The sequence below is a fragment of the Arvicanthis niloticus genome, chromosome 5 (genome assembly GCF_011762505.2).
Source record: "Arvicanthis niloticus isolate mArvNil1 chromosome 5, mArvNil1.pat.X, whole genome shotgun sequence".
Taxonomy (NCBI): Eukaryota; Metazoa; Chordata; class Mammalia; order Rodentia; family Muridae; genus Arvicanthis; species Arvicanthis niloticus.
The window spans coordinates 1,362,631-1,385,718 of NC_047662.1; the positions used below are offsets into that span (position 1 = coordinate 1,362,631).

Consider the following 23,088-nt stretch of genomic DNA (forward strand, 5'->3'; position numbering starts at 1 on the left):
ATGTGCTGTCTGTGACCCATGCTCACATGCACACATGCTCACATGCACACAGGCACACATGCTCACATGCTCACATGCACACGGGCACACAGGCACGCATGCACACAGGCACACATGCTCACATGCACACAGACACACATGCTCACATGCACACGGGCACACATGCTCACATGCACACGGGCACACATGCTCACATGCACACAGGCATGCATGCTCACATGCACACATGCACGCATGCTCACATGCACACATGCACACATGCTCACATGCACACAGGCACATGCTCACATGCACACAGGCACACACATGCTCACATGCACACAGGCACACATGCTCACTTGCACACAGGCACACACATGCTCACATGTACACAGACACACATGCTCACATGTACACAGACACACATGCTCACATGCACACGGGCACACATGCTCACATGCACACGGGCACACATGCTCACATGCACACAGGCATGCATGCTCACATGCACACGGGCACGCATGCTCACATGCACACATGCACACATGCTCACATGCACACAGGCACACATGCTCACATGCACACAGGCACACATGCTCACATGCAAAGACACATGCTCACAGACACACATGCTCACGTGCACACAGACACACATGCTCACATGCACACAGGCACACATGCTCACATGCACACAGGCACACATGCTCACGTGCACACAGGCACACATGCTCACATGCACACAGGCACACATGCTCACATGCACACATGCTCACATGCTCACTTGCACACAGACACACATGCTCACATGCACATGGGCACGCATGCTCATATGCACACAGACACACATGCTCACTTGCACACAGACACACATGCTCACATGCACACAGGCACACACATGCTCACTTGCACACAGACACATGCTCACATGTACACAGACACACATGCTCACATGCACACAGGCACACATGCTCACATGCACACATGCACACATGCTCACATGCACACAGGCACACATGCTCACATGCACACAGGCACACACATGCTCACATGTACACAGGCACACATGCTCACATGTACACAGACACACATGCTCACATGCACACAGGCACACATGCTCACATGCTCACATGCACACAGGCACACATGCTCACTTGCACACAGACACATGCTCACATGTACACAGACACACATGCTCACATGCACAAAGACACACATGCTCACATGCACACAGGCACACATGCTCACTTGCACACAGACACATGCTCACATGTACACAGATACACATGCTCACATGCACAAAGACACACATGCTCACATGCACATATTAAAATTTTTTAAATAGGGAAAAAGACCAAGAAAAGGCAAAAATAATAGCTAAGCCAATCTTCCAGCACCACATTCACATCCAGTCAGACAGGCCTGGTTCTGTGAGGCAGGGCGCACAGACCTGCCTGGCAGATGAGAAGGCCAAAGCATGTTAGGACCTAGGATGGACAGAGGGCCGGGGTTGTCCGGGCCTGTTCTGGAATGGCTGGAAGTCTCAGGAGCAGGGTATGGAGCCCAAGGAGACTGCTGCAGTGTTCCTGACATGCTATAGTATTGCGGGGATATCACCAGGGTTGACCTTCACGTAGATTCTGATCATCTCCCATGGAAGCTTATGAGGAGTTTCAGAGGCTCCAAGTTGGGTGGTTACAGCCAGGGGTCATCTGCAAGAACAAGAAGAGGAACCAGCTAAGCAGCGAGGGTGAAAGGCATCATGGGAAGAGGGGGCAGAGTACCCCTGAAAGGAGACCCAGCACCTGGACGGTCCTGTAAGACCCCAAAAGGGGACTCTCACCCAAGTCCGGACCTGCACGAACCCAAGGACACACGAGAAACCTTCTTGATGCAACTGCAGAGGAGGTTTAATGACGAGGGCCCTCGGGCCGGAATATATCTCACGCAAGAGATAGAGATTCCGACCCCAAGCCCAGGAAACTTGGGATATTTATAGGTAGGGGTTGGGGAGAGCGGGAAAGTTTGGCGCGGTTACATATGATTGGATATATCAAACATCCGTTCCCAAGCCTGGTTTCCATCTAGCCCCCATCCCAATTATCCTAATTTACATCTGTATCTTGCTCCTGGGAGAATTCCTTTCAAGTGACTTCCGTTTACCCAGGTGTTTTATTGCCTCTATCTTGGGTCTTTTGTGCCTTTGAAATGTTTATTCAAGCCCTTGGAATGCACCCCAGGGGCAGCTAGAAATGTTTATTCAAGCCCTTGGAATGCACCCCAGGGGCAGCTAACACTTGAGTGTAAATTGAAACTCTGAACCTAAGAAACTCTCACGTTGAGACCTAAAATTTCATTTTTACAATTTATTCTTACATTTCCTCCTTTTCTCTCATGGTCAAATTCCAATCTTGGAATTATGAATCATCATCTGGGTGTAAAGAGTGATATTGTTGTCTAAGCATCTAATTATATCTTTGTCATTGAATCTTTAACTATCTTTTTCTCACGCCCTGGATGGTCTCTAGTATGTACTTAGGTAAAGTAGCTGTCTCTCTCTCTCTATATATATATACATATACATATACATATACATATACATATACATATACATATACATATATATATATATATATATATATATACATACACACACTAATGGGCCTGTTGGCTTTTTTTCATCTCGAGGATGTACATATGTAGCTTAAGTCCCACTCTTTAAGGCTGTGTCTGGGACACAGTTTAGATTCAAATGTCTCTTATCTCTGACAATTGGGCAATCTCTATCCCTGTGTCTCCAGGATGGGCATATCTCAGGAGTCAAGGCCTGCTGGTCCTTGGCCTTGTAGAACGGCAGGTGATCTTGAGCCTGAGGAGGTTGTTCAGGTGTCCAGCTGTTCTCTCCAGTTGGCATCAAACGCAGGTGTCGGCCCGAGTTATGTTCAACAGCATCAGGAATAGTTTCTTAGTGGCCTGAAAAATCATCTCTCACACAAGAGGGACATTCTGGGTTTGGAATAGGGACAAGGAAAGGGACACTCTAGCCAGCGCCAGTTCTCAGGGGTAATTTAGTTTTTTAGGGTTCTGTTTATTCTCTCTACCTGTCTTAAGCTCTGGAGACAGTATAAACAGTGGAGCTTCTAATTAGTCTCTAATATTTCTGACAATTTCTGACTTATCTTACAAACAAAGGCAAGGCTATTATCTGATCTAATTATCTCAGATGTTTGAAAACCTCGGGACAACTTCTATTCTAGGCTGTTCCCTTTTAACTTTTTTTTTTTTTTTTTATTTATTCTAAGTCTCATAAGCCTTTACTTGTTGGCATATCTTACACTGTCTTATCATTCCTCTGGCCCAAAACCTGAGGTCTATTATATGTTTTTAAATCTCTTGGCTGCTTGGTTGCACTCATATCTTAAGAGTCCATCTGTGTATTTAGCCTGGTAAATCTTTTGCTTTTTGGGGAGTATAGTTCTCTCTTCTTGTGTGCACCATTTTCTCTTTTTCTCTAGATAGTATCTGGCAGGATGGCTAGCAATCTGAGTTCTTTCTCTTATTCTGTGCTTTAAGTGAGGCCATCTCTTAGGCCCACAACTGGAACAGGCTCTCATATCAAGACAATTGATTTGTCCAGTTATTGCCTCAGGCCACTGAGTCTCTTCCCTTTTTGGTGTCCTGGGCAACGGATACTCACAGTTCCTGGCTTCATCAGGGTTTCCTTTCTTGGTATATAGTCCTGCAGACATGGGCTGTGGCAAAAGCATACCTGTTGTCCATGCAGATGTTGGCTTTTTTGTCAGCCCCAAGTTCCAAGTCCCAAGTTCTCTGCACCGATGATCTCAGGGGTGGGGAGTCAGTCCAGATGGCATGTGTCCACCACAGTAGCGCTGGCTTGTCTCTGACCAGCATGGAGAAAATTGCTCCCGTCTGTAAAGCAGGTTACCTTGGCTCCTGGCTGAAGTCAGTCTTCTATCCGTTGAATTCTTGTCAGCTAGTTGCAGCCCAGGAAGTGTTGTATCTGGATGTCCATCCTAGGGAGTATTCCCTCAACCAGACAGGGGATAGGAGCAGGCTAGGATGACCATAAATGAATGGGATACCCAGCCCATCTCTTAGTCCACCATTTTCAGGTAGTCCATGAATATGTTTTGACCCATTGGCCTGGAGGAAGCCCCTGTGTCTATCAAAAGTTGGGTGGCTCCAAGCTGCCCCATCTATCTCAATAGCCGTCTTCACACAGAGCTGTTATCTTCGCCACTTGGGGTGTTTTTCGAGGCCTGGGATTTTCTGGCCCTGGCTTATATTTGTTATGGCCCTCTTGGACCCTGAAGCTGGCTCCTTTACTTGCAATGCGCACACTGGTCTTTTTTCAAAGAGTTTTATCTCTCTTTGATTGAAGTCCCTCTTTTCTGCTTTCTGTAAATTCTTTCTCTGTCACCTTTATTTTTCTTCACCTCTCTCTAGACTTTCTATCTTCTCCATTCTTTTTCTCTAGACTTTCACAGCAACTTATCTCTATTCTTTTTCTCTACTCTTTTCTTCTAGACTTACACTAAACCTTCTCTACTCCTTTCTTTTAGACTAAATCTTCTCACACTTGCTATTATCATCAATAATTTTAATCCTGTCTATGATTTCATCTATCTTATCTTTCTTTTCCTTTTTCCCTGATACTTCTTAAATCTTTCAATGACTTATCTTGTAGTCTCTCTAGCCTCTGAAGCCTTGTCTACACTGACAGAATGTCTCTATGAGCTATTCTAGAAAGGCTGTGGATAACTTATCTGACCCTTGCTTAACCTCATGTGTCTTGATTAAAATTAGTGGGATCTCATGTAGCTCTCTCAAGATCTGTCAATGGAATCTGGCGTGGGCCTTTGGGTGTCCCTTACCTTCTATAACCCGCTGTTGACCACAGCCTGATCAATTGATGGGGTCCCCATCCTGAAGGAGCATTCTTTTTCCAGTGTCTTCTTTTGTTCTTCACTCCTGAAGACCAGAACCTACAAGGGTCTTGTGGAAGAAAGGCTCTTATCTTATTCATTGCTTTGATCACCTGTAAAAGCAGTAGTCTTTTAGAACTCTGTGTAGACTGATGTATTTGTGAGGCTGCATGACTGTTGTTCCCCTCACACTAGAGACCACAACCTAGTTCAGTCTGTAAACAGTACCTTGTCTACAGGTGTAATGTGAGCTCACCTCTGAAGCTCTAAGAAAGAAATCAAATCAGAATGAATAACTTTATCTACAGCATTTCACAGTAAAGACTATTAAGATGTTGAAGGCTCACATAGTATTAATGATTTGATACTTATTTAAATTTAACTTTTGACAAAATAGAAACTTTAGTCATAGTTCTATAAAAATCTTTTAAAGAGTTATTTCTAATTAGAATATTGTTTTAGAAGTGATACACAACAAGAACAGGAAAGTAAACATTTTATATCTAATATAAGAGCACAAGTCCTCACCACTTCTTCTTGTCTGAACTCTCACCTTTGAACCAAATCTTGATGAAAGTCTCATATACATAATGAAATTATCTCAGACAGCAATGGCTAGAAAGTCTATCAAAATAGAAGCTTATATATATATATTCTGACTCAGGACAGCCTGTAACTTTTTAGCTGTAACTAAAGGAAAAAAGTGCTCTTTTATTTATTAAACTAGGAAAACCCACTATCAACTCTCTTATCATAGAAGCCAAAAAAAAAAACTGCTGGCCCCCTTCTAAGAGCCGCTTTTGAAAACAGTCTGTTCTCTTCAAGGTTCTTTCTGTTGGTGTCCTTCTCCTGGCCACAGAGCAGGGCGAATTATGTTTTTCTTGTGTAAATTGAGACTGTCTCACAAGTAAGTTTTAAACTAAATTAAGTAAGCAGTTTTAGTAGTTCATCACACCAAATCAGGCACCTGACACACTCTGTCTCTTCCTCCAGAGGAACAGAGCTTTCTCTTGGCCACAAGCTGTGGAACAGGACCAGCCTGTCTCATTGCTTCTGCTTTTAAAACTCAGGATGTTAACACAGTATCAGTCCAGAAAAAAGAAAAGGAACATCAATTGTCAGTCAGAGTCCAAGAACATGTGAAACAAATAACACAGAACGAAGTTTATCAAGAAAAGACAAGGAAAGACAACACGTAGACTGCCCCTATCACTATATCAGTGGCACAGAATTGTCAACAATCGCAGCAGTGTCTGGAAACCGCATGGCCTGTTGGGAAACGTAGTTCTCAGGCCGGCTGCCATCTTGGATATAATTGTCAAAGCTGCAAAGCCTGTTGGGAAACGTAGTTCTCAGGATGTCGCGCACACTCACTAAAGCCCTTATCTCTCGCTAGGCGCCCGCCTGCATGTGTTCGCCACCCGCCTCTCGCCTCCCAATCGTACTTAATTCATCACGGGCGGGAGGCTGGGAACTCATCTCCCGCCTTTTAAACTGCGGTGGGCGGGAGACCTGCATGTACTCTGGCTTCCAGTACCAGGGCGGCTCGAGCGCTGGCGAAGAGGGGACCAACTAGGGGGCCAGGGCAGCCAGTGGTTGTGGAGCCTGGCTCAGGTACTCTGCCACACAGTAGCGGCAGGGAGGGGTTCCAGAAAGACTGTACACAAAATATAAACACACAGAACTAACACAGTCAGACACACTTGCCCGAGTTTGGTCTCATAGAACCAGCCAAACGCGACCTCTGACGGGAAGGATTCCACATCTTCCCCCTAGCAGGAGCACTCATCTCCTGTTCCAAAACAGGGTAGTCAGACCTCCCTGACTCCCTAACCCAGATGGGAAAGGATACCGCCTTTCCCCAAGGGCAGCCAGACCACTCTGACTCCCTAACCACCCGTGAAGCGTCCTTCCCGGGCTGCAGCCTGTGGGTTTCAACACGTCTGTCCATCCACAGTCATTGGGCCCTCACGGTCCACAATGACAGCTGCACTCAGTCTCCGATGGGGAAGGTTCCCCTCACCAAAGAAACCGATATCAAAACACAGAAACAAAGACAGCAGAAGAAACCAAAACAAAGAGACAAGGACAGCGGCGCCGCACTCTCACACACACCACTCACACAAACCTACCTCCAAGGGGTCGTCGTGTGTCTAGGGTGGTCGCGCGTTTCCCGGTCAGGGAACCAAAATGTAAGACCCCAAAAGGGGACTCTCACCCAAGTCCGGACCTGCACGAACCCAAGGACACACGAGAAACCTTCTTGATGCAACTGCAGAGGAGGTTTAATGACGAGGGCCCTCGGGCCGGAATATATCTCACGCAAGAGATAGAGATTCCGACCCCAAGCCCAGGAAACTTGGGATATTTATAGGTAGGGGTTGGGGAGAGCGGGAAAGTTTGGCGCGGTTACATATGATTGGATATATCAAACATCCGTTCCCAAGCCTGGTTTCCATCTAGCCCCCATCCCAATTATCCTAATTTACATCTGTATCTTGCTCCTGGGAGAATTCCTTTCAAGTGACTTCCGTTTACCCAGGTGTTTTATTGCCTCTATCTTGGGTCTTTTGTGCCTTTGAAATGTTTATTCAAGCCCTTGGAATGCACCCCAGGGGCAGCTAGAAATGTTTATTCAAGCCCTTGGAATGCACCCCAGGGGCAGCTAACACTTGAGTGTAAATTGAAACTCTGAACCTAAGAAACTCTCACGTTGAGACCTAAAATTTCATTTTTACAATTTATTCTTACAGTCCTACCTCAGCAGACGGAAATGTCACTCTGGCTTGCACTATTGATACCACTGTCCCCAGCCCCACCCAGCCACACCCCAACTCCATCTCTACTGTACAAACAGTCTTATCAGCAGAGAGGAGTGCAGGTGCTCAATCCCTTGTCCTGCCAGAAGCTGCAACCATCATGGTGCTACCACCACTGCTTCTGAATGAAGGCTACTGCCGGGGCCTTCTCGGTAGGGTGGGGCTGGCTTCTCCAAACCCTTCTCCTTCAGGGACAGGGCAGTACAGGAAGGCCCGGGAAAGCTCTAGATAGCAGTGCCTAGGCTTTTACTCCATGATTTGGAAGCCAGACAAGGGAGAAGTTTGATGTGGAGGCTGGGAGGCATGGGGACAGAGAGAGGGCTGCAGCCTGTCACCTGGACTTCCAGTGGAGGAAGAACTCTGCCACCCTTGTGTCTGATAGCTGCCAGTCTTTGCTTCCCGTTTCTTAGGGAGTCTCTTGAGTGTGGAAGTTGTCAGAATCCAGAGTCAGCAGTGTCAATAGGAGGTTAAGAAGGAGTGGCTCACCCCTCACTCAGCAACTACCACAAGTGCTTGGCCAGAACCACACGGCCTTGTATGGAAAACACTGCTGTGGGAAGCCCGCCCAGAGCTGTGTGTTCAGCCTCAGGCTGGTGTCCCTCTCATTAGTAATCGTTGTGGGCAAAAATTATGATTTCACATGGTGCTCACTTTATCTTTGAGAACCTCCCTGGCCTCAGCTGCCTTGAACTCTGTTTACTGCTGTACATATACACTCCCTTGGAACACTCCATCACATCCAAACTCTTGGAGAATGGCTCTGTGGTCATCAGATTAACAGGACTGCCCAAGGCTGATTGATCCAGGCACCCGGTTCACTGAGACAGTGAAGGGGTATGGATCGATCAATCGATCAATTGGGGCCAAAGCTGCTTTACCTTTGGCAATTCTTCTGTCAGCGACTGCATGGCCAAAAGCTACTTTCTTTTCTTTTCTTTTCTTTTCTCTTCTTTTCTCTTCTTTTCTTTCTTTCTTTCTTTCTTTCTTTCTTTTTTTTTCTTTTTCTTTTCTTTTTTTTTTTTTTGTGGCAGTTTTCTGTCTTTAACTCTTTGCTATTCTGTGGCCAAAAGCCTCTGACTTCTGCTAATTTGACTACATGCTGATACAGCAGGAGATTTAAAGAAAAAAGTTGTAGTAGTTTCTCTCTGGATCAAGGGCCCCTGCTGGGGAGAGGCAGGACTTGGAGTTTGTTAACTTTTCATGAGCCAGAGAGAAGAGAAAAGGAAGAAAGAGATTAAGCACACATAGAGACACACAGACACACACACACACAAACACAGACATATACACAGACACATAGACACACACAGACTCACACATACAAACACACACAGACACACACAGATACACACAGACATACACATACAAACACACACACATACACACACACAGAGACACACACAGACACACACACACTTTGGCCAGGCCTGACCACCGACCACCTATCTCAACAAATCCACAAGTGTTCATGCATATTTACATACATATATCTACACACACATGTATGCACATACAGATAGATAGACAGACATATACATACGTACATTTGGTGGATGGGGCTGAGCCCCAAATGCCACACACTTTATTCCTTTGCTTAGCTTCTCTTATATTTTCTTAGACAAAGATTCTTTAGAAAATTATCTCATAGATTAAATATTACACAAAGGGGGAGTTACAGAAAGATGTCAATAGTTACATAGTCATATCTAATGAGTGGGGAAGGACCTGTCACCCCCATTTGGGCACAGGGAGGCATCCCACAGCCCCCTAGTTATTTCTGGCTATTTTTTATTTCTGGTTAATTGAGTTTGGAGTCCTGTGGATCCCGTGGTGGGACCAGGAGCTGAATTATGAAGTTACAAATGTTTTTCAAAAGTTTCACTCTCTGAGATGCCAAGCACTTTGCCCATCGACGAAAAGGACTGGCAGACTTCTAAAGCAAAGAATTCCAGTTGATAAATGTTATTGTCTTGCTTTTCTGTTTTTGGCTTTATGTCTTGTCTTATGTATCTGGTCTATATTTATGCATGTTCTGACTTGGGGCTGTATCACACCATCACACACATGGTCCCTGTAAGACAGATGCTGCCTGTGCCACCCTGCTTCCTGCCCAGGTCTAGCTGGTGGTAAGGCTGAGCCAGGGGATCTGTGTTGACCTCTGACCTCTGACAGTACTGCTGTACATCTGCAGCTCCAACAAATGGAAGAATCTGTGACTTATGTGCCTGTAAGTTTTGCTATTTTGTGTGTGTCAATGGATGTGGCCACACTGTGTGCTTATTTCTGACTGGTCTTGACTATGTGAGCTTACTATGACATTTCTTTCTCCTGCTGACAGGTGTCTGGGCTCAGAATTGAACTCTGAGCTTTCTGGCCACTGGATCTAATATAGTAGGAATTGAAATGTCATTTGGGTATGGATGATATTGAAGTTATTTTATGCTGTGCTGCTTTATTGCTGGCTCTAAAATTGGGTTATGGCTCACCCTTTTTCAGACACAGGCATGGTTTTAAAGTCTATGTCTGGGGTTAGGAATTAAAGGGATTATTGGTTTCTAAGTTATTTGATATGGTTAAAAAATCTATAATATCTATGACAAAGGGCTAACTTAAAACTCGTAATTTACAGTTGGCAATTACAGCATAATTTTGTCATGAGACATAAATCACACATGACTGGTCACCATCTTGGCTTTGGGCTAAAGAAGATGGAGTCATGGTTTCACTGCCATCTTGACTAAGGGCAGCCATGTGGCTGGCAGCCATCTCTGCTGTGGGTTGGAAGAGGCAAAAAAGCATATGGCTTACCGCCATTTTGACTAAGGGCAATCACATGGTTTATATTGATTGTCCTGTCCTAAAAACCAAGTTTATGAAAGATGTTTGTTTAATGAGATATTAAAGCCATACTTTCACGCATTCGTGTACAAGAGTGTACCTGGATCACAGCAAAACTTTGCAACATAAAAGTAACCCACTTGGTATTAATTTTAGAGACACTAAATTATTTATGCTGTCAGAAGTTGGTTTTGGCTTCTGAAAATTATTATTATGCGCTGTGTTTTTGCTCTTAGAAATGTTTCTTTATTTTGACATTGTCAAAAACACAATTGAGAGATTTTAAACTTTTTCCAGAAACTTTTGGTGGTTTACAGCATTAAAAAGGGTGAAAAATCACTGGCTAAAAATTATGTCTCTCTTTACCTGAGGTCTCTTCAGGTTAACAGAGTCTGTTAAGGATATATATCTAACCTTACTTTTGCTAGCATTTTTTTTTTTTTTGTAAATTGAGTCATACAGGAAACTTGTGTTCTATGATGCACCATATAAGGAACAAGAAAGTTCCCAGTTTCTTTTTTGAACTGTATTTATGGATTAAAATTTTATACTAGAAGAGCTTCAGTTTAAAATCATTAAGGTTAAACCTAGCAGGGATGGAATGCCAAGTCCCAGTCTTATAAAAGCCACTAAATTATTGTAAAATGTTAAAGGTAATTAAAAAGTGTGGGTGTCTTGGAGGCAGGAGGAGAGAAGAAGTCTCCATGAGGAAAGGACAGATGGAGCAGGAGCCGCCGGAGAGAGACTAAGATGGCAGCTAACCTATGTGGCTGGAAATTTGCTGGTAAGTAATCAGGCTACTACGGTCGGGTTAGCATAGATGAGAACCCTGCCCAGCAAAAGTGCAAGAAGCTTTTTAATAAATATACCAGGTCTCCCTGCCATTATTTCAGAGCTAGGGTGGGCATAGAAAAGCCCAGTACTTTTACATTGGTATCCAACATGCTAGGCACAGAATCCAAACTTAAAAAGAAATTCAAACTTACAAAGAACCAGGCTTAGAGCCTGAAATGCTCCGGGTGGAAGGCAGACACTGTGGTGGTCTGTGCTCTGTGAGTGAAGCAGCCGAAGTCCAAGTCTGGATGGCCACAGGGGCCAAGGAAACAACCAGTGCCCTAAGGTGAGGCTTGGCGTGAACAGGGATCAGAAGGGGCAGCTTCTCCCAAGCTCTACATGGTTCTGGAGAAGAGTCGGAGCACGTGCTAGTGAGAGCTAGGTGGCCAGGGGACACATGGGTGCCAGGCTGTGTGGGTGTGGGCGCTTACTTAGCATGCATGCTTCTACGGTCTCTCACGAGCAAGCAGCTACATGCTAGACCCACAGTGCCATGGGGGGCGGGGCTTTTGCTTTTGCCTGTAGCCCGGAAGCACAGACCCCAGCCAGCAAATAGCTTGCAGCAGGGCGGAACCGCCTCTTTTCTGTGAGCTGAAGGGCTAGGGTGGGACTAGCCACAGCTAGGTGGTGAACTGAACAGCAGAGGGAGACAGAGGGAGCACAGGTGAACTTCTGATCAGGTAAAATGCTTGGAATTATGTCTAAACGCCAGAGAAAAAAGGAGGCTGGTTATAAAATATCATAGGCAGAGATACATACTTTGAAATTAATAAAGTGTAAGGCTGGAAAGAGTTTAGAAAAAATTAAATACAAAAAGGATAATTGAGTTTAGAAAACAGTAAGTAAATGAATACACATAAAAAATAAAGCCCTTAAAGGAGAGAAAAAGAAACAGAAATGTTTTAAAAGGTACACACACAGATGCTAAAGAATTAGAAAAAGAGGAGACTAAAGAATTAGATGTTGTAACAGACGTCATAGAACACAGATCAGAGGAGTTTTTCAATCAGGATAAAGAATCTTCAAAAGAATCTAATCTGGAACCTACAAGGACAGCAAAAACAAAGAGGTAGTTCCAGATAAGAAAAATCCATAAAGACTTGAGAAATTAGAATGGAAAGCCATAGAGATACAATATACTAAACTAAAAATACAGATTCTGAGATACAAAGCCATCCTAGAGCAATGTCATACCATAACTTACATGGTTTTTTTTTGTAGATTTGAAAATTTAAAACATGTTGATTCATTATACTATTGATACATGTTCAGAATTCCAAATGGCTTCTGCCTTAAGTTCTGAAGAGGATGATTCTGAGATTGCCCATTTATTAAAGGTAATGGCTATGTTGAAAATGCCTTTGCAGATTGGAGCTGGTGATGCTCTGACATTGTATCCACTAGGATACAACATTTTTTTAGACATTATGGCATAAACTATGTTACAAATGTATCTTGAATCCTACAGGTCAGGCAATTGTAAGAAGTTTTAACTACACTTTAAAGAAAATACTCATGAAACAGAAAGGGGATATGGGATCTCCCAGAGATAGATTAAATAATGGTTTATTTGATTTAAAAAATTTAAATGTCAAGGAGACAGGTAACACAGAAAGCCCTGGAGTTTAGAAAGGACTGATGACTTTAATCAGCCCATATATGTGTTAATTTCAGAATGGAAGGAAGGAAATAGATTGAACTGGAGAAGAGGTTTTGTCTTTGTTTCAATGGGAGAAGAAAAGCTATGGATTCCATCAAAATTAATATAGATTAGATTTTCAGGGGAGACCTCCTGAAAATCTTGGCTGCAGACATGAAGGGGAAAAATCCAAGAACAAACAAAACAGGTACATGAATTCCTCTGTGTGGGAACAGCTCTGAGACCAGCTGGGACAGGGAAATGTCTCCAGCAGGACTTCAGCTAAGCAAAGCCAACAAATCCTGTTGGCTACAGAGTTCTCACGTCTTATGCCATCCTTTCAAATAGCATAGATGAAATTTATATTACAGTTTGGGTATACAATCCAAACCAACTTATAAGAAAGGACAGATGCCTTACCTGTTCAAACAGGGACCAGAGCATCCTTAGCTGAATGGTGAACACTGCACATCCCATACATGTGTTAGTGCACAAATGTATATCATCTTTGAAAGTTTATAAATCTACGGAGCAAAAGGACCAGACACCAAAACAGACGTGACAAAAGCCCAGGCAATCCAGCTTCACTGACTGCCTCAAATGCTGTTTCCCCCAAAATCTGCATCCAGAACAACTTGAAAACACCTAGCTAGGATGGTTCAGCCTCTCAGACTGTTATAACCAGGACTTCAGTTAAGTCTTGCCTGGTTACATCACACAGAGGCTGGAGCAAATGTTGCGGTGAGATTTCTTAGGACTTGAACAATATCCCAGTTTCCTTAGGGCCCCCCAAAGGGAACATCACTTCAACACAGCAGGGAACAATTTTAAGAGACTGATGCCTCATTCCCAAGAGACAGGGTGGGTGGATTTTGGTCATTTGATGAGTGATGGATGTTTTTCCTCCTTTAAGAGGCATTGGTTACAATTTGTTAATGTCTTGATTAGAGGAGAAACAAAGTATAGTAGGTTAGATTCAGGAATTCATCTCTTGCTTTTTCCTCTCAAATCGTTCCTTCTCAAATGTTAGGGGAAAGGGCAGAGAGGGATGAAGAGAAAAAGGGGGGATATAGGAATAATAGGATAAAAGGGTAGATTATTGAATCTATTTTTGAAGAGCAGCAACAAGCATGGAGCACTTTCTGCAGACATCTTCCCATGTTCCTGGGATCCTCTGCACTGTACTCCTCAACACTTAACAGGAGGTGAGGAGCCCCATCTCTGGCTTTCTTCTGGTGATGCCCCTGGAACCAGTGGCTCTACAGACCAGCTCCCCTTGGCTCTGCAATTTTCTTTCCTTTCTGTATGTATGTTTGTGCACCTGTGTGCACCTGTGTGTGGCGGTGGAGTCCAGCGGTTGAGTATTTTACTCAGTGCCTCTCAGTCTTATTTCTTGAGACAGGGTCTATCGCTGAACATGGAGCTCACTGATTCAGCTACACCGACCGAGGAGTGAACCCCAAGGATTCTCACGTCTTTGCTTCTCCAGCCCTGAGATCACAGGTATCTACCACTTTACTGAGCCAGTTCCCCAACCCTACTCTTGCCTGCATATATGTTTGGACACAATGTACATGCCTGGTGCCTCAAGAAGCCATAAGGGAGCATCAGACGCCTTGGAGCTGGAGTTGCAGAGGGTTGTGAGGCACCTGTAGGGACGCCTTCTGGAGCTAGTGCTCTTAACCACTGAGCCATCTCTCTAGCCACTAACTTCTGCTGACATGTGGTATGGATCCTAACTTCCTGCCTGGCCGTTCAGCCTCAGCTGAGTATCTTGTGGTGGCTCTCTCTCCCAGCCTCTCCATCCGTCAGATGCTTGAACTTGGCCCTAGCTTAGTGAGAAAAGGTCAGGAGAAGCGGATTCCTGAGTCCTCTACTCTTCCTAGGGACACACCGCTGCGAGCTGATCACCTTTGGGTTGTTTTACTCGGGAGCCAGTGGTTTAAAAGCTGACTTCAACGTGGCAGGAAATGATACTTTATGACGGAAGTTAATAGAATTTCGCGAAAATGAAGCACTACGGGAATTTTCAAAGCGGGAACCTAGTCTTGGAAAGGCTGGTCCTTTCACTACTCTAAGTGCCGCTACCCTTCTGTGTCTCACACTAGGGACTCGTGAATTCGATTCGCCGCTTCAACTTCTTGGCTGTAATTCTACCACCCTGCAACACTACTAACGACCACCAGACACTAGCAGAGAGCCACAGAAACGTTCGCTTGGAGCCGCGCAAATGCATTCTGCACAGGTGCATCGCTTGCGGTAAGTTCTGCTGCGCCATTGGCCAATAGGCTTATGCATATGCAAATAAACAACCGCGGAGGCGGAGGCGGAGGCGGAGGCGGAGGCGGAGGCGGAGGCGGAGGCGGAGGCGGAGGCGGAGGCGGAGGCGGAGGCGGAGGCGGAGGCGGAGGCGGAGGCGGAGGGATCTGCAGTGATTGTCCTTTTGGAGGGTGTGTGTGGCGGAGTCAGGGGCGGGACAAACGCGTAGCCCTGCAACCCGAACCCCTGGAGGTGGTGCAACCCAGGACTGGAGCGGGGATTATGGGCGGGGCATAGGCTGGCTGAAGAGCCTGAGCAGGGATCCCGGAGCAGAAAGGGACGGAGGAGGCCATGAATGCGGTGGACCTTGGTCGCGTAGGAGCGTGTGTCTTGAAGCATGCAGTGACTGGTGAGGTGAGGCCTGGCTGGCGCAGGGCGGAGAACGCCTCCTAGCACCTGACTCAGAGCCCTGGCAGCTCACACGGGCTGGACACTGCTGGTGTCCTGGTGTCCTAGGTCCTGAGGGGCCCTATAAATTCGCGTACTGGGCGTGGGTGCAGCAGATGGCCCACAGAGGGACCATCAGGAGGACCAGTCGCTGCGAAGCATGGAGCAGCATGCTGCGGGACATGTGAGGCAGCCGGGCATAGAGGGTTGGTGAGCCCATGTTCCCCCACTGATCCATCTGTAGGCCGTGGAGCTGCGGAGCCTATGGCAGGAGAAAGCTTGTGTGGTGGCCGGTCTGCGACGCTTCGGCTGCATGGTGTGCCGCTGGATCGCCCAGGACCTCAGCAACCTCCGGAGCATCCTGGACCAACACGATGTGCGCCTAGTGGGCGTGGGGCCTGAGGCTCTGGGCCTGCAGGAGTTTCTGGATGGTGGTTACTTCTCAGGAGGTGCGACTCTTCCCAGACTCAGAGCCTGGGCTCTCCCTTTCCAGGTCCAACAAGAACATATTCATGTGTCAGCATCTGAAGCTCTTCCCTGCCCTGCCTTCAGCCTGTGCTCTGGCTGGCACCCAGACCTAGTGGCAAAGTCCCAGTGACTCTTGCCCTTCCCGATTAAGCAGTGGTGACATTCAATCCTGCTCCTCCTGGCTTGGGTAGGCGGAGCTGGATACAATAAGTAGAGGGGACAGAGGGTAGAATGTTTGAAGCCTGGGGCACACAGCTGTGTCTTTTCTTTCTAGAACTCTACCTTGATGAGAGCAAGCAAATCTATAAGGAGCTGGGCTTCAAGAGGTAAGTGTGATTGTTAAGGAGCATGAGTCCAGCCAGGGACAGGAGGACAGAGTGGCTACTGCTCTCTCATGCATCTTCTTGCTACCACCATCTGCTCTGCTGTCTGGTTTGTCTCATGGAAACTGACTCTGGTGCTTAAGCCAGCCCTTCTTTGGGATTTCCTATGGATGTTGTTCCAAGCCAGGCCTGTTCTCAGCAATGTGCTATCTCATAAGCAGGAGGGACCATGGAGCCCAGTGCCTTAGCCATGGCTCATTGCAGTCCTCTGTTGCCACAGACTGCCCATCATGATAGGCAGTGCCGGCTAGGCGAGATCCCTGGGCATACCCAGCTTGGAGCTCATTCCCCATACTCCATACCACCTCTCCAGGGTCTCCAGGCCAGCTGTATTCAGCCTGGGGGCTCTCAGGGCTTCTGGAGATCCTTCCGATTAGACTAGTTGCTGATCTGACTGAGCCTCGGGTTAGATACGTGGGTGGGGGCGGGACACTGGGAACAGGTGTGGATACTCGTGCTCCACCAGAGTCTGGACACCGTATGTCTTTGTAGGTACAACAGTTTAAGCATCCTGCCAGCCGCCCTGGGAAAACCTGTTCGTGATGTAGCCTCCAAGGTTTGTGGTTTGAGAGCATTGGTGGGAATCCCTGGGGCATTCCCTCCTTGATGTCCTCCTTCTATCCAGCGACCATCTGTAAACAGCCGGTGATGTCCCCTTTACAATCTAGACCATCTCTGGCTTCCAGATTCCACCCCTTGCTCCCCAGGTCTCCAGGTGCCCCTGCCAGGTACTGACATGAGTCACCAGAATGTAGATCCAGTCCAGCCCTGGAAGACCAATGCACTGAAGTGTGGTCCTGGAGGGTGGCCTCTAGGGACATCCTGGTCTCTTCAGGGTTCCCAGCACCAGGATTCTCAGAGGCTGGTCTTGAACCCTTTCTCCCAGCAACTGTAATTCTCCCCCTGGCCACAACTTACCCAGGCCTTCCACCCGCCCACCCACCTGACTCCAACAGAGACTGACCTGGGTCCTTTTTCTGTCTTTCCAGGCTAAGGCTGCTGGCATCCAGGGGAACCTGTCAGGTGACCTGCTGCAAAGTGGAGGGCTGTTGGTGGTCAGCAAGGGTGGGTCAGAGCAAGACATAGAGCCCCATCTTGCCCATCTTGGGGGTCTATGTCTTCACGCTCCCACTCTGGTCTTGGGTGAGGGAATGGGCTGCTTGGCTTGGTCAGTGGATTATTCTCACTTCCCGGCACATAGATGCAAGATGCATGCAACTGACTCCCTGCCTGTGGTTACAGGTGGTGACAAGGTACTGCTGCACTTCATCCAGAAGTCCCCAGGTGACTATGTTCCCCAGGAGAACATCCTGCAGGCCTTGGGTATCTCTGCAGAGGTTTGTTCCAGCAAGCCACCCCAGGTGAGTAGAGGCCTTGGGGAACACTGTTTGTTACCAACCCTTAAATATATATAACTCACTCTGGGACAGTGCTTGGCATGGCCAGGAGATGAGTTATATACTCTCTAAGGATTTACATCATTTTCTCTGTGTTGGCAGCCTTGGGAGGTAGATGTGTCTCTGTGATTCTGCTTATAGAGGCTGAGCAGCAGAGAGGCCAGTGGGTAGGCAAAGCAGGGCCACACTGTGGGTTGAGAAAGGCTAGGCTATGTCCTAGATGTGTCTGTCAGGCCTTAGTGTGGCCCTGATGTCCTGCCCCCCATTCTCCATTGGAAGGGGGTAATGCGTGGGTTAGGCTGCTTCCCATGTCCAGCATGCTTCCTTCTCTTTCTGGGTGGTGGGCACTACTGGCCTTTGAGGAGTGTGATCAGGCTGACGGCCCCTGTTGTCCCCACAGTGTGATGAAGAGGTGTGTGGGAGGTGACACGTGTCCTCGGAGGACTTGGAGGAATTGGCAACCTTGAATGTATTTGGAATACAAAGAATCCTCGTGGAGCCATTGGCCAGGATGTTGGACCTTGTTCATCTTTGAACACCAACGAGCCATTAAAGTGCAGGCCCTGGGCAGTGAGCCTCTCGATGCTTCCACAGTGCGTCCCTGCCGTTCGACAGCATCGCTGCTCCCTATAGGCAGGAGGGGTGTCATAGTGTCATCTTCCTAGAGGACAGACTTCAGGCCTTGGTTATGGGATCCTGGAGATATCCATGTCATTTCCTTCCAAGGTGACCTAACGCTGTAGCCCACTTTGTTTGAGGACATAGAGTCAGGCTGAGGATATGGAGGTAAGAGTTTGGTAGGACTCTGGCCCCAGCCTCCAGTGGAGCCCAATTGTGGGGACTGGGTAGGCAGGCGTCTGCCCATGTCTATGGTGGAAGGCAGGAGGCTAATTGGGTTCAGAGATGGCAGATGAAGACTGAGGAACCCTTCCCTGATCTGAATGGCTGGTGTGTCCTGGGAGTAGCCTGGGTCAGGCTGAGCATGCCTGTCTCCAGGGTCCTAAGGTCCAAGCAGAGCTCCAGACACCCTACCATTTCAGACCTCCCCTTGTCAAGGGATCTTCCCTTGAGGTGGGCCGTAATGGCCAGATTAGCACTTTCTAAATCTAAGCCAGGGTGACTACAGGGTCCTCCTCGATGTCCTCCTTGTATCAAGCCACCATCTGTAAACAGCCGGTGATGTCCCCTTTACAATCTAGACTATCTCTGGCTTCCAGATTCCACCCCTTGCTCCCCAGGTCTCCAGGTGCCCCTGCCAGGTACTGACATGAGTCACCAGAATGTAGATCCAGTCCAGCCCTGGAAGACCAATGCACTGAAGTGTGGTCCTGGAGGGTGGCCTCTAGGGACATCCTGGTCTCTTCAGGGTTCCCAGCACCAGGATTCTCAGAGGCTGGTCTTGAACCCTTTCTCCCAGCAACTGTAATTCTCCCCCTGGCCACAGCTTACCCAGGCTTTCCACCCACCCAGCCACCTGACTCCAACATGTACAAAGCAAAGTCTTCTTTGAAGCGTTTACTTAGCTCAAGTCTGAAGCTCCAGGACATTTAGCCACACATTATGGAGAGGGTGGAAGACAGCTGACCGCTCCTACTGGGCTGCTGACCCTCACTGGCCTGAAGGGGCGCAAGACCGGACACCACTCATCCCGGGTGCCGGCGGGCGGCTGCACTCTAGGCTGGGCGTGGAGGGCTGGCAGGTGGCTCCGGTGGCCTTCAGGCAAAGACCTGCATATCTATGCCCGCTACACCGTTCAGGAAGCCTCTGGGTGGCAGGGCGTGGGCCGCGGCATAGCTCAGCCTTGGCTACCAGATGCGACATCGTTTCATGGGATGCATGGGGCTGCCTCGTGGACAGTGGTATGCCTCAGAGAAGCCTGGCAGGTTCTGTAGTGAGCCCAACACCCTGTGGACCAGAAAAGGAGGTCTGAGATGTGGGGAGGGGCCCAGGGCAGAGGTGGGGTAACATGCTAGCTTGGGGACTGCGCACTTGCCTGTACTTGAGAGGACTGTGGACGTCTGTCTTGATGGACTGGATGGCAAACTCTGGCCTGTAGGACCCACACCACACCTGGAGGTTCACGGGTGGTCTGGTTACTGGTCTGAGGGCCGAAGCAGCACCCTTTTGCACCAGGAAGTCCTTACCTCCCTAAACTGCTGTTTATAGGGTATGGACAGGAGGCCAACAGATCTCTTCCCTCCCTCCACCTCTGCTGCCTTCTCCCCAGCCGGGGATGTGGCAAGCCCATGCTACCCTTGGAGGTACTCTATAGCGGACCCTCCAAAGCTGTGAGAGTGGGGACCAGAGACTAGGTCGCTACTGGGGGGTCACCTGGGCATAGTTGATGAAGAAAAGCTGGGCATAGGTCAGGTTCAGTCCTGGCAGTCTTTGATCTTTGCCGCCTTCAGCCAGCCATTGTAGGTAAGCCTGCAAACACCAAAGTGGGGCTGGGTCTAGCCAGGCTTCCAGAGAGCCACATGCAGAATGATCTGGTTCCAGGACCTGCCCTGGGTGGGATCCCTACCTTCAGGGCTTAGAATAAAATGTGTATAAGCCAGTAGTTTCCTCTGCAGCCCTCTAAAGGCCTATCCAACAGGGCTCTGTGAGACCCTCAGCCAGAGAGCTGGCCCTTGGAATCCACCCACATGGGATCCTGGTACCCAGTGTTTGCTTTCTTTCTTTCTTTCTTTCTTTCTTTCTTTCTTTCTTTCTCTCTTTCTTTCTTTCTTTCTTTCTCTCTTTCTCTCTTTCTCTCTTTCTCTCTTTCTCTCTTTCTCTCTTTCTCTCTTTCTCTCTTTCTCTCTTTCTTTCTAGATTTATTTATTTATTTTATGTGAGTATGCTGTCTCTGTCTTCAGACACACCAGAAGAGGGCATCAGATCCATTACAGATGGCTGTGAGCCACCATGTGGTTGCTGGGAATTGAACTCAAGGCCTCTGGAAGAGCAGTCAGTGTTCTTAACCACTGAGCCGTCTCTTCAGCCCCAGGGCTTTCTATCCCGAGGCTGTAGAGTAGATGTGGACTGCTGAGGCCCACGGTCATGTCATCTCTACTGTGTATACTCGTTAGGAGACAAAAATGGTTCCTGTAGCAGCCCACATGTGGAAATGTGGAAGACTCCAGGTATATGACCATCAGATACAGCTTCTTCCCCAATTCAAATGGAGGGTTTTTAGGACACCGCCCCAGGTTAGGCATGTCCCTGCCTTGTTAGGACTAATACCAGTTCCTCCAAGGGCCCCCTAGGGCCCACCTTGTATGCCTGTCGCACACCACCGTTGTCGGCAATGTTCTCCCCGAGGGTGCTGAATCCATTCACCTGCATAAAAAAGACTGGATGGAGGCCAGCTGGCCCGGGGCCCCTCTTGTCCCGTGGGGCCAGGGCTGGATACGGTTGCAGAGCCACCACAGTGCTGGTGACACGCTTACATTCTGGTTGTTTGCTAGGTCCCAAGAGAAGTTGCCGTACTGGTAGATCATGCACTGCGATTGCTGCTGGAAGTGCCGGGCTGAGAAGTTACTCCACCAGTCCAACATGTTGCCGTTCTTGTCAAAGTTACGACCTGTGCAGGAGCAGAGGACATGCACACTGTCCCCAAGGCCCCTGTTTTCACTGCCTCTCTGCACCCTCTAGCAAGGCCAGCTAGCTCAGTGCTTGGTTATGAACTTAGTCCAGCAGCCAGGGTTTAGGGGTTCCAAGCACATAGAGCCATGTTGGGGTGCTGCTCAGGACAGCTTCCACGCCACGCCATCCTTGCCCCTGAAGTTAGGACCAGGAGTCTCAGATTCAGCTAATCCAAACCCATTGGAGGATCCCATGGCTATCCTCCTATGATCCCTCTGGTTAAACCATGTTGGAGAAACAGCTAAGACATCGTTGTTGTCAGGCCCTAGGAGTCAAACGGGGCAGCCCCTTCGGGGATGGAGACTAGGTGAGGCCTCTGACCAACTCATCCGTTAAGAAACTGGGTGGAGGACCCCCGACCTGCTAAGTGGGTTGGGGCATTGCCGTCGTAGGGTTCCTTTACCGTTATCATCAAAGCCGTGTGTGATCTCGTGCCCGATCACCATCCCAATGCCCCCAAAATTCAAGGACTGCGGTTGGTCCTTGCTGAAGAAGGGTGGCTGGAGGATCCCTGCTGGAAAGACTGTCCCCGCAGGGTGGAAAAAATGAGCTGGGAGTGAATGCCTCCACTGGGCCCTGTCACCTGAAGCTAGGATGCCCGCCCAATGTACACACAAGGGAACACTCAGATACCAGAACAGGAATCTGGTTTGAGGATCTATGCCCGACTTCTTCCTGCCTACTGCTGCCTTCTGAAAAGTGCTCCCTGACATTTCCACTGTGTCCCTCCAGACCTACAACCCTTGAGGTGGACCATAGGGCAACATGACATCACCTGGACCCCACTCCCCTTTCTGAGAGTAGACAGAGTTTCCTGGGCAAGGGTGAGGGGCTGAACGGGAGAGGCAAGGTGGGCTTACCGATCTGGTTTCTGTTTGGAGAGTAGAATGCATTGACCACTGCAGCCCCGATGATCCAGCTGTGGTAAATACACTGGTCATTTGGAGTCCACATCTTCCAGGATGCTCCCTATGGTCCCTCTGCCCTGGCTGACCAGATCCTGCCCTGAAGAGGTCTGTGGCAGAGTGGCCAGCTACTACTGTGGCATCCTAAGCCAATCCCAAGCCAATCTGGTTCCTCTCTGAGCCCCCCAAAGCAGAGGATGCTGGGGAGAAGGAGGACTTAGGTCTAGTGTCCTCTTTGGCTGGCATCAGGATAGATTCATGTAGCCACCCTTAGCCAGTAGATTGAGTCTTGCGTACCAGGCTAGCCCGCGTAGCCACTCTACTCACAGGTTCTGGTCCACCTTTTCACGAAGCTTCTTGAGGCTCCTCTGGGCATTATTTTTTAGGTTCTGAAGCCCGTTCTCAAAATACAGGTCCTCTGAGAAAGTCAACTATGAGAAGAAAAGTGTCTCACGTGGCTGGCACTCAGGCTGAGTCCCTGAGAGTGTTAGAGGAGGGACTGAGGGTTGGGGAAGGGTCTCAAGAAACATAGGTCAGCAGGGCAAGTGGC

The 23,088-nt window shown here is 48.1% G+C and overlaps 2 protein-coding genes and 2 long non-coding RNA genes across 6 annotated transcripts in view; 2 read left to right on the forward strand and 2 right to left on the reverse strand.

The window, feature by feature from the left end:
- Positions 1–1,694: 1,694 nt before the first annotated feature.
- On the reverse strand, positions 1,695–17,716 carry LOC143442259 (uncharacterized). Its single transcript, XR_013110284.1, has 3 exons — positions 17,574–17,716; positions 11,566–17,241; positions 1,695–5,035 (listed from the first exon to the last, which is right to left on the reverse strand). It is a non-coding gene; the product is annotated as an uncharacterized LOC143442259 (long non-coding RNA).
- On the forward strand, positions 11,204–15,304 carry LOC143442260 (uncharacterized). Its single transcript, XR_013110285.1, has 3 exons — positions 11,204–11,363; positions 14,455–14,555; positions 15,161–15,304. It is a non-coding gene; the product is annotated as an uncharacterized LOC143442260 (long non-coding RNA).
- Positions 15,584–18,576, forward strand: Prxl2b (peroxiredoxin like 2B). The gene is made up of 7 exons (XM_034503027.2): positions 15,584–15,725; positions 16,003–16,207; positions 16,501–16,552; positions 17,102–17,165; positions 17,599–17,674; positions 17,852–17,970; positions 18,407–18,576. Exons 1-7 carry the CDS (start codon positions 15,663–15,665, stop codon positions 18,431–18,433), a joined length of 606 nt encoding a protein of 201 aa, XP_034358918.1. The 5' UTR covers positions 15,584–15,662; the 3' UTR covers positions 18,434–18,576.
- A 938-nt stretch (positions 18,577–19,514) lies between these two features.
- The window catches only part of Mmel1 (membrane metalloendopeptidase like 1), a 30,414-nt gene continuing 26,840 nt past the window's right edge, over positions 19,515–23,088 (reverse strand). For all 3 annotated transcript variants that reach the window (XM_076933610.1, XM_034502981.3, XM_076933611.1), the window contains 8 exons: positions 22,866–22,969; positions 22,494–22,552; positions 22,037–22,156; positions 21,438–21,571; positions 21,262–21,327; positions 20,338–20,433; positions 20,000–20,076; positions 19,515–19,911 (listed from right to left, as the gene is read on the reverse strand). In XM_076933610.1, the coding sequence (XP_076789725.1) occupies positions 19,812–19,911; positions 20,000–20,076; positions 20,338–20,433; positions 21,262–21,327; positions 21,438–21,571; positions 22,037–22,156; positions 22,494–22,552; positions 22,866–22,969 (756 nt within the window). In that variant the 3' untranslated portion in view covers positions 19,515–19,811. The remainder of the gene's footprint in view (positions 19,912–19,999; positions 20,077–20,337; positions 20,434–21,261; positions 21,328–21,437; positions 21,572–22,036; positions 22,157–22,493; positions 22,553–22,865; positions 22,970–23,088) is intronic.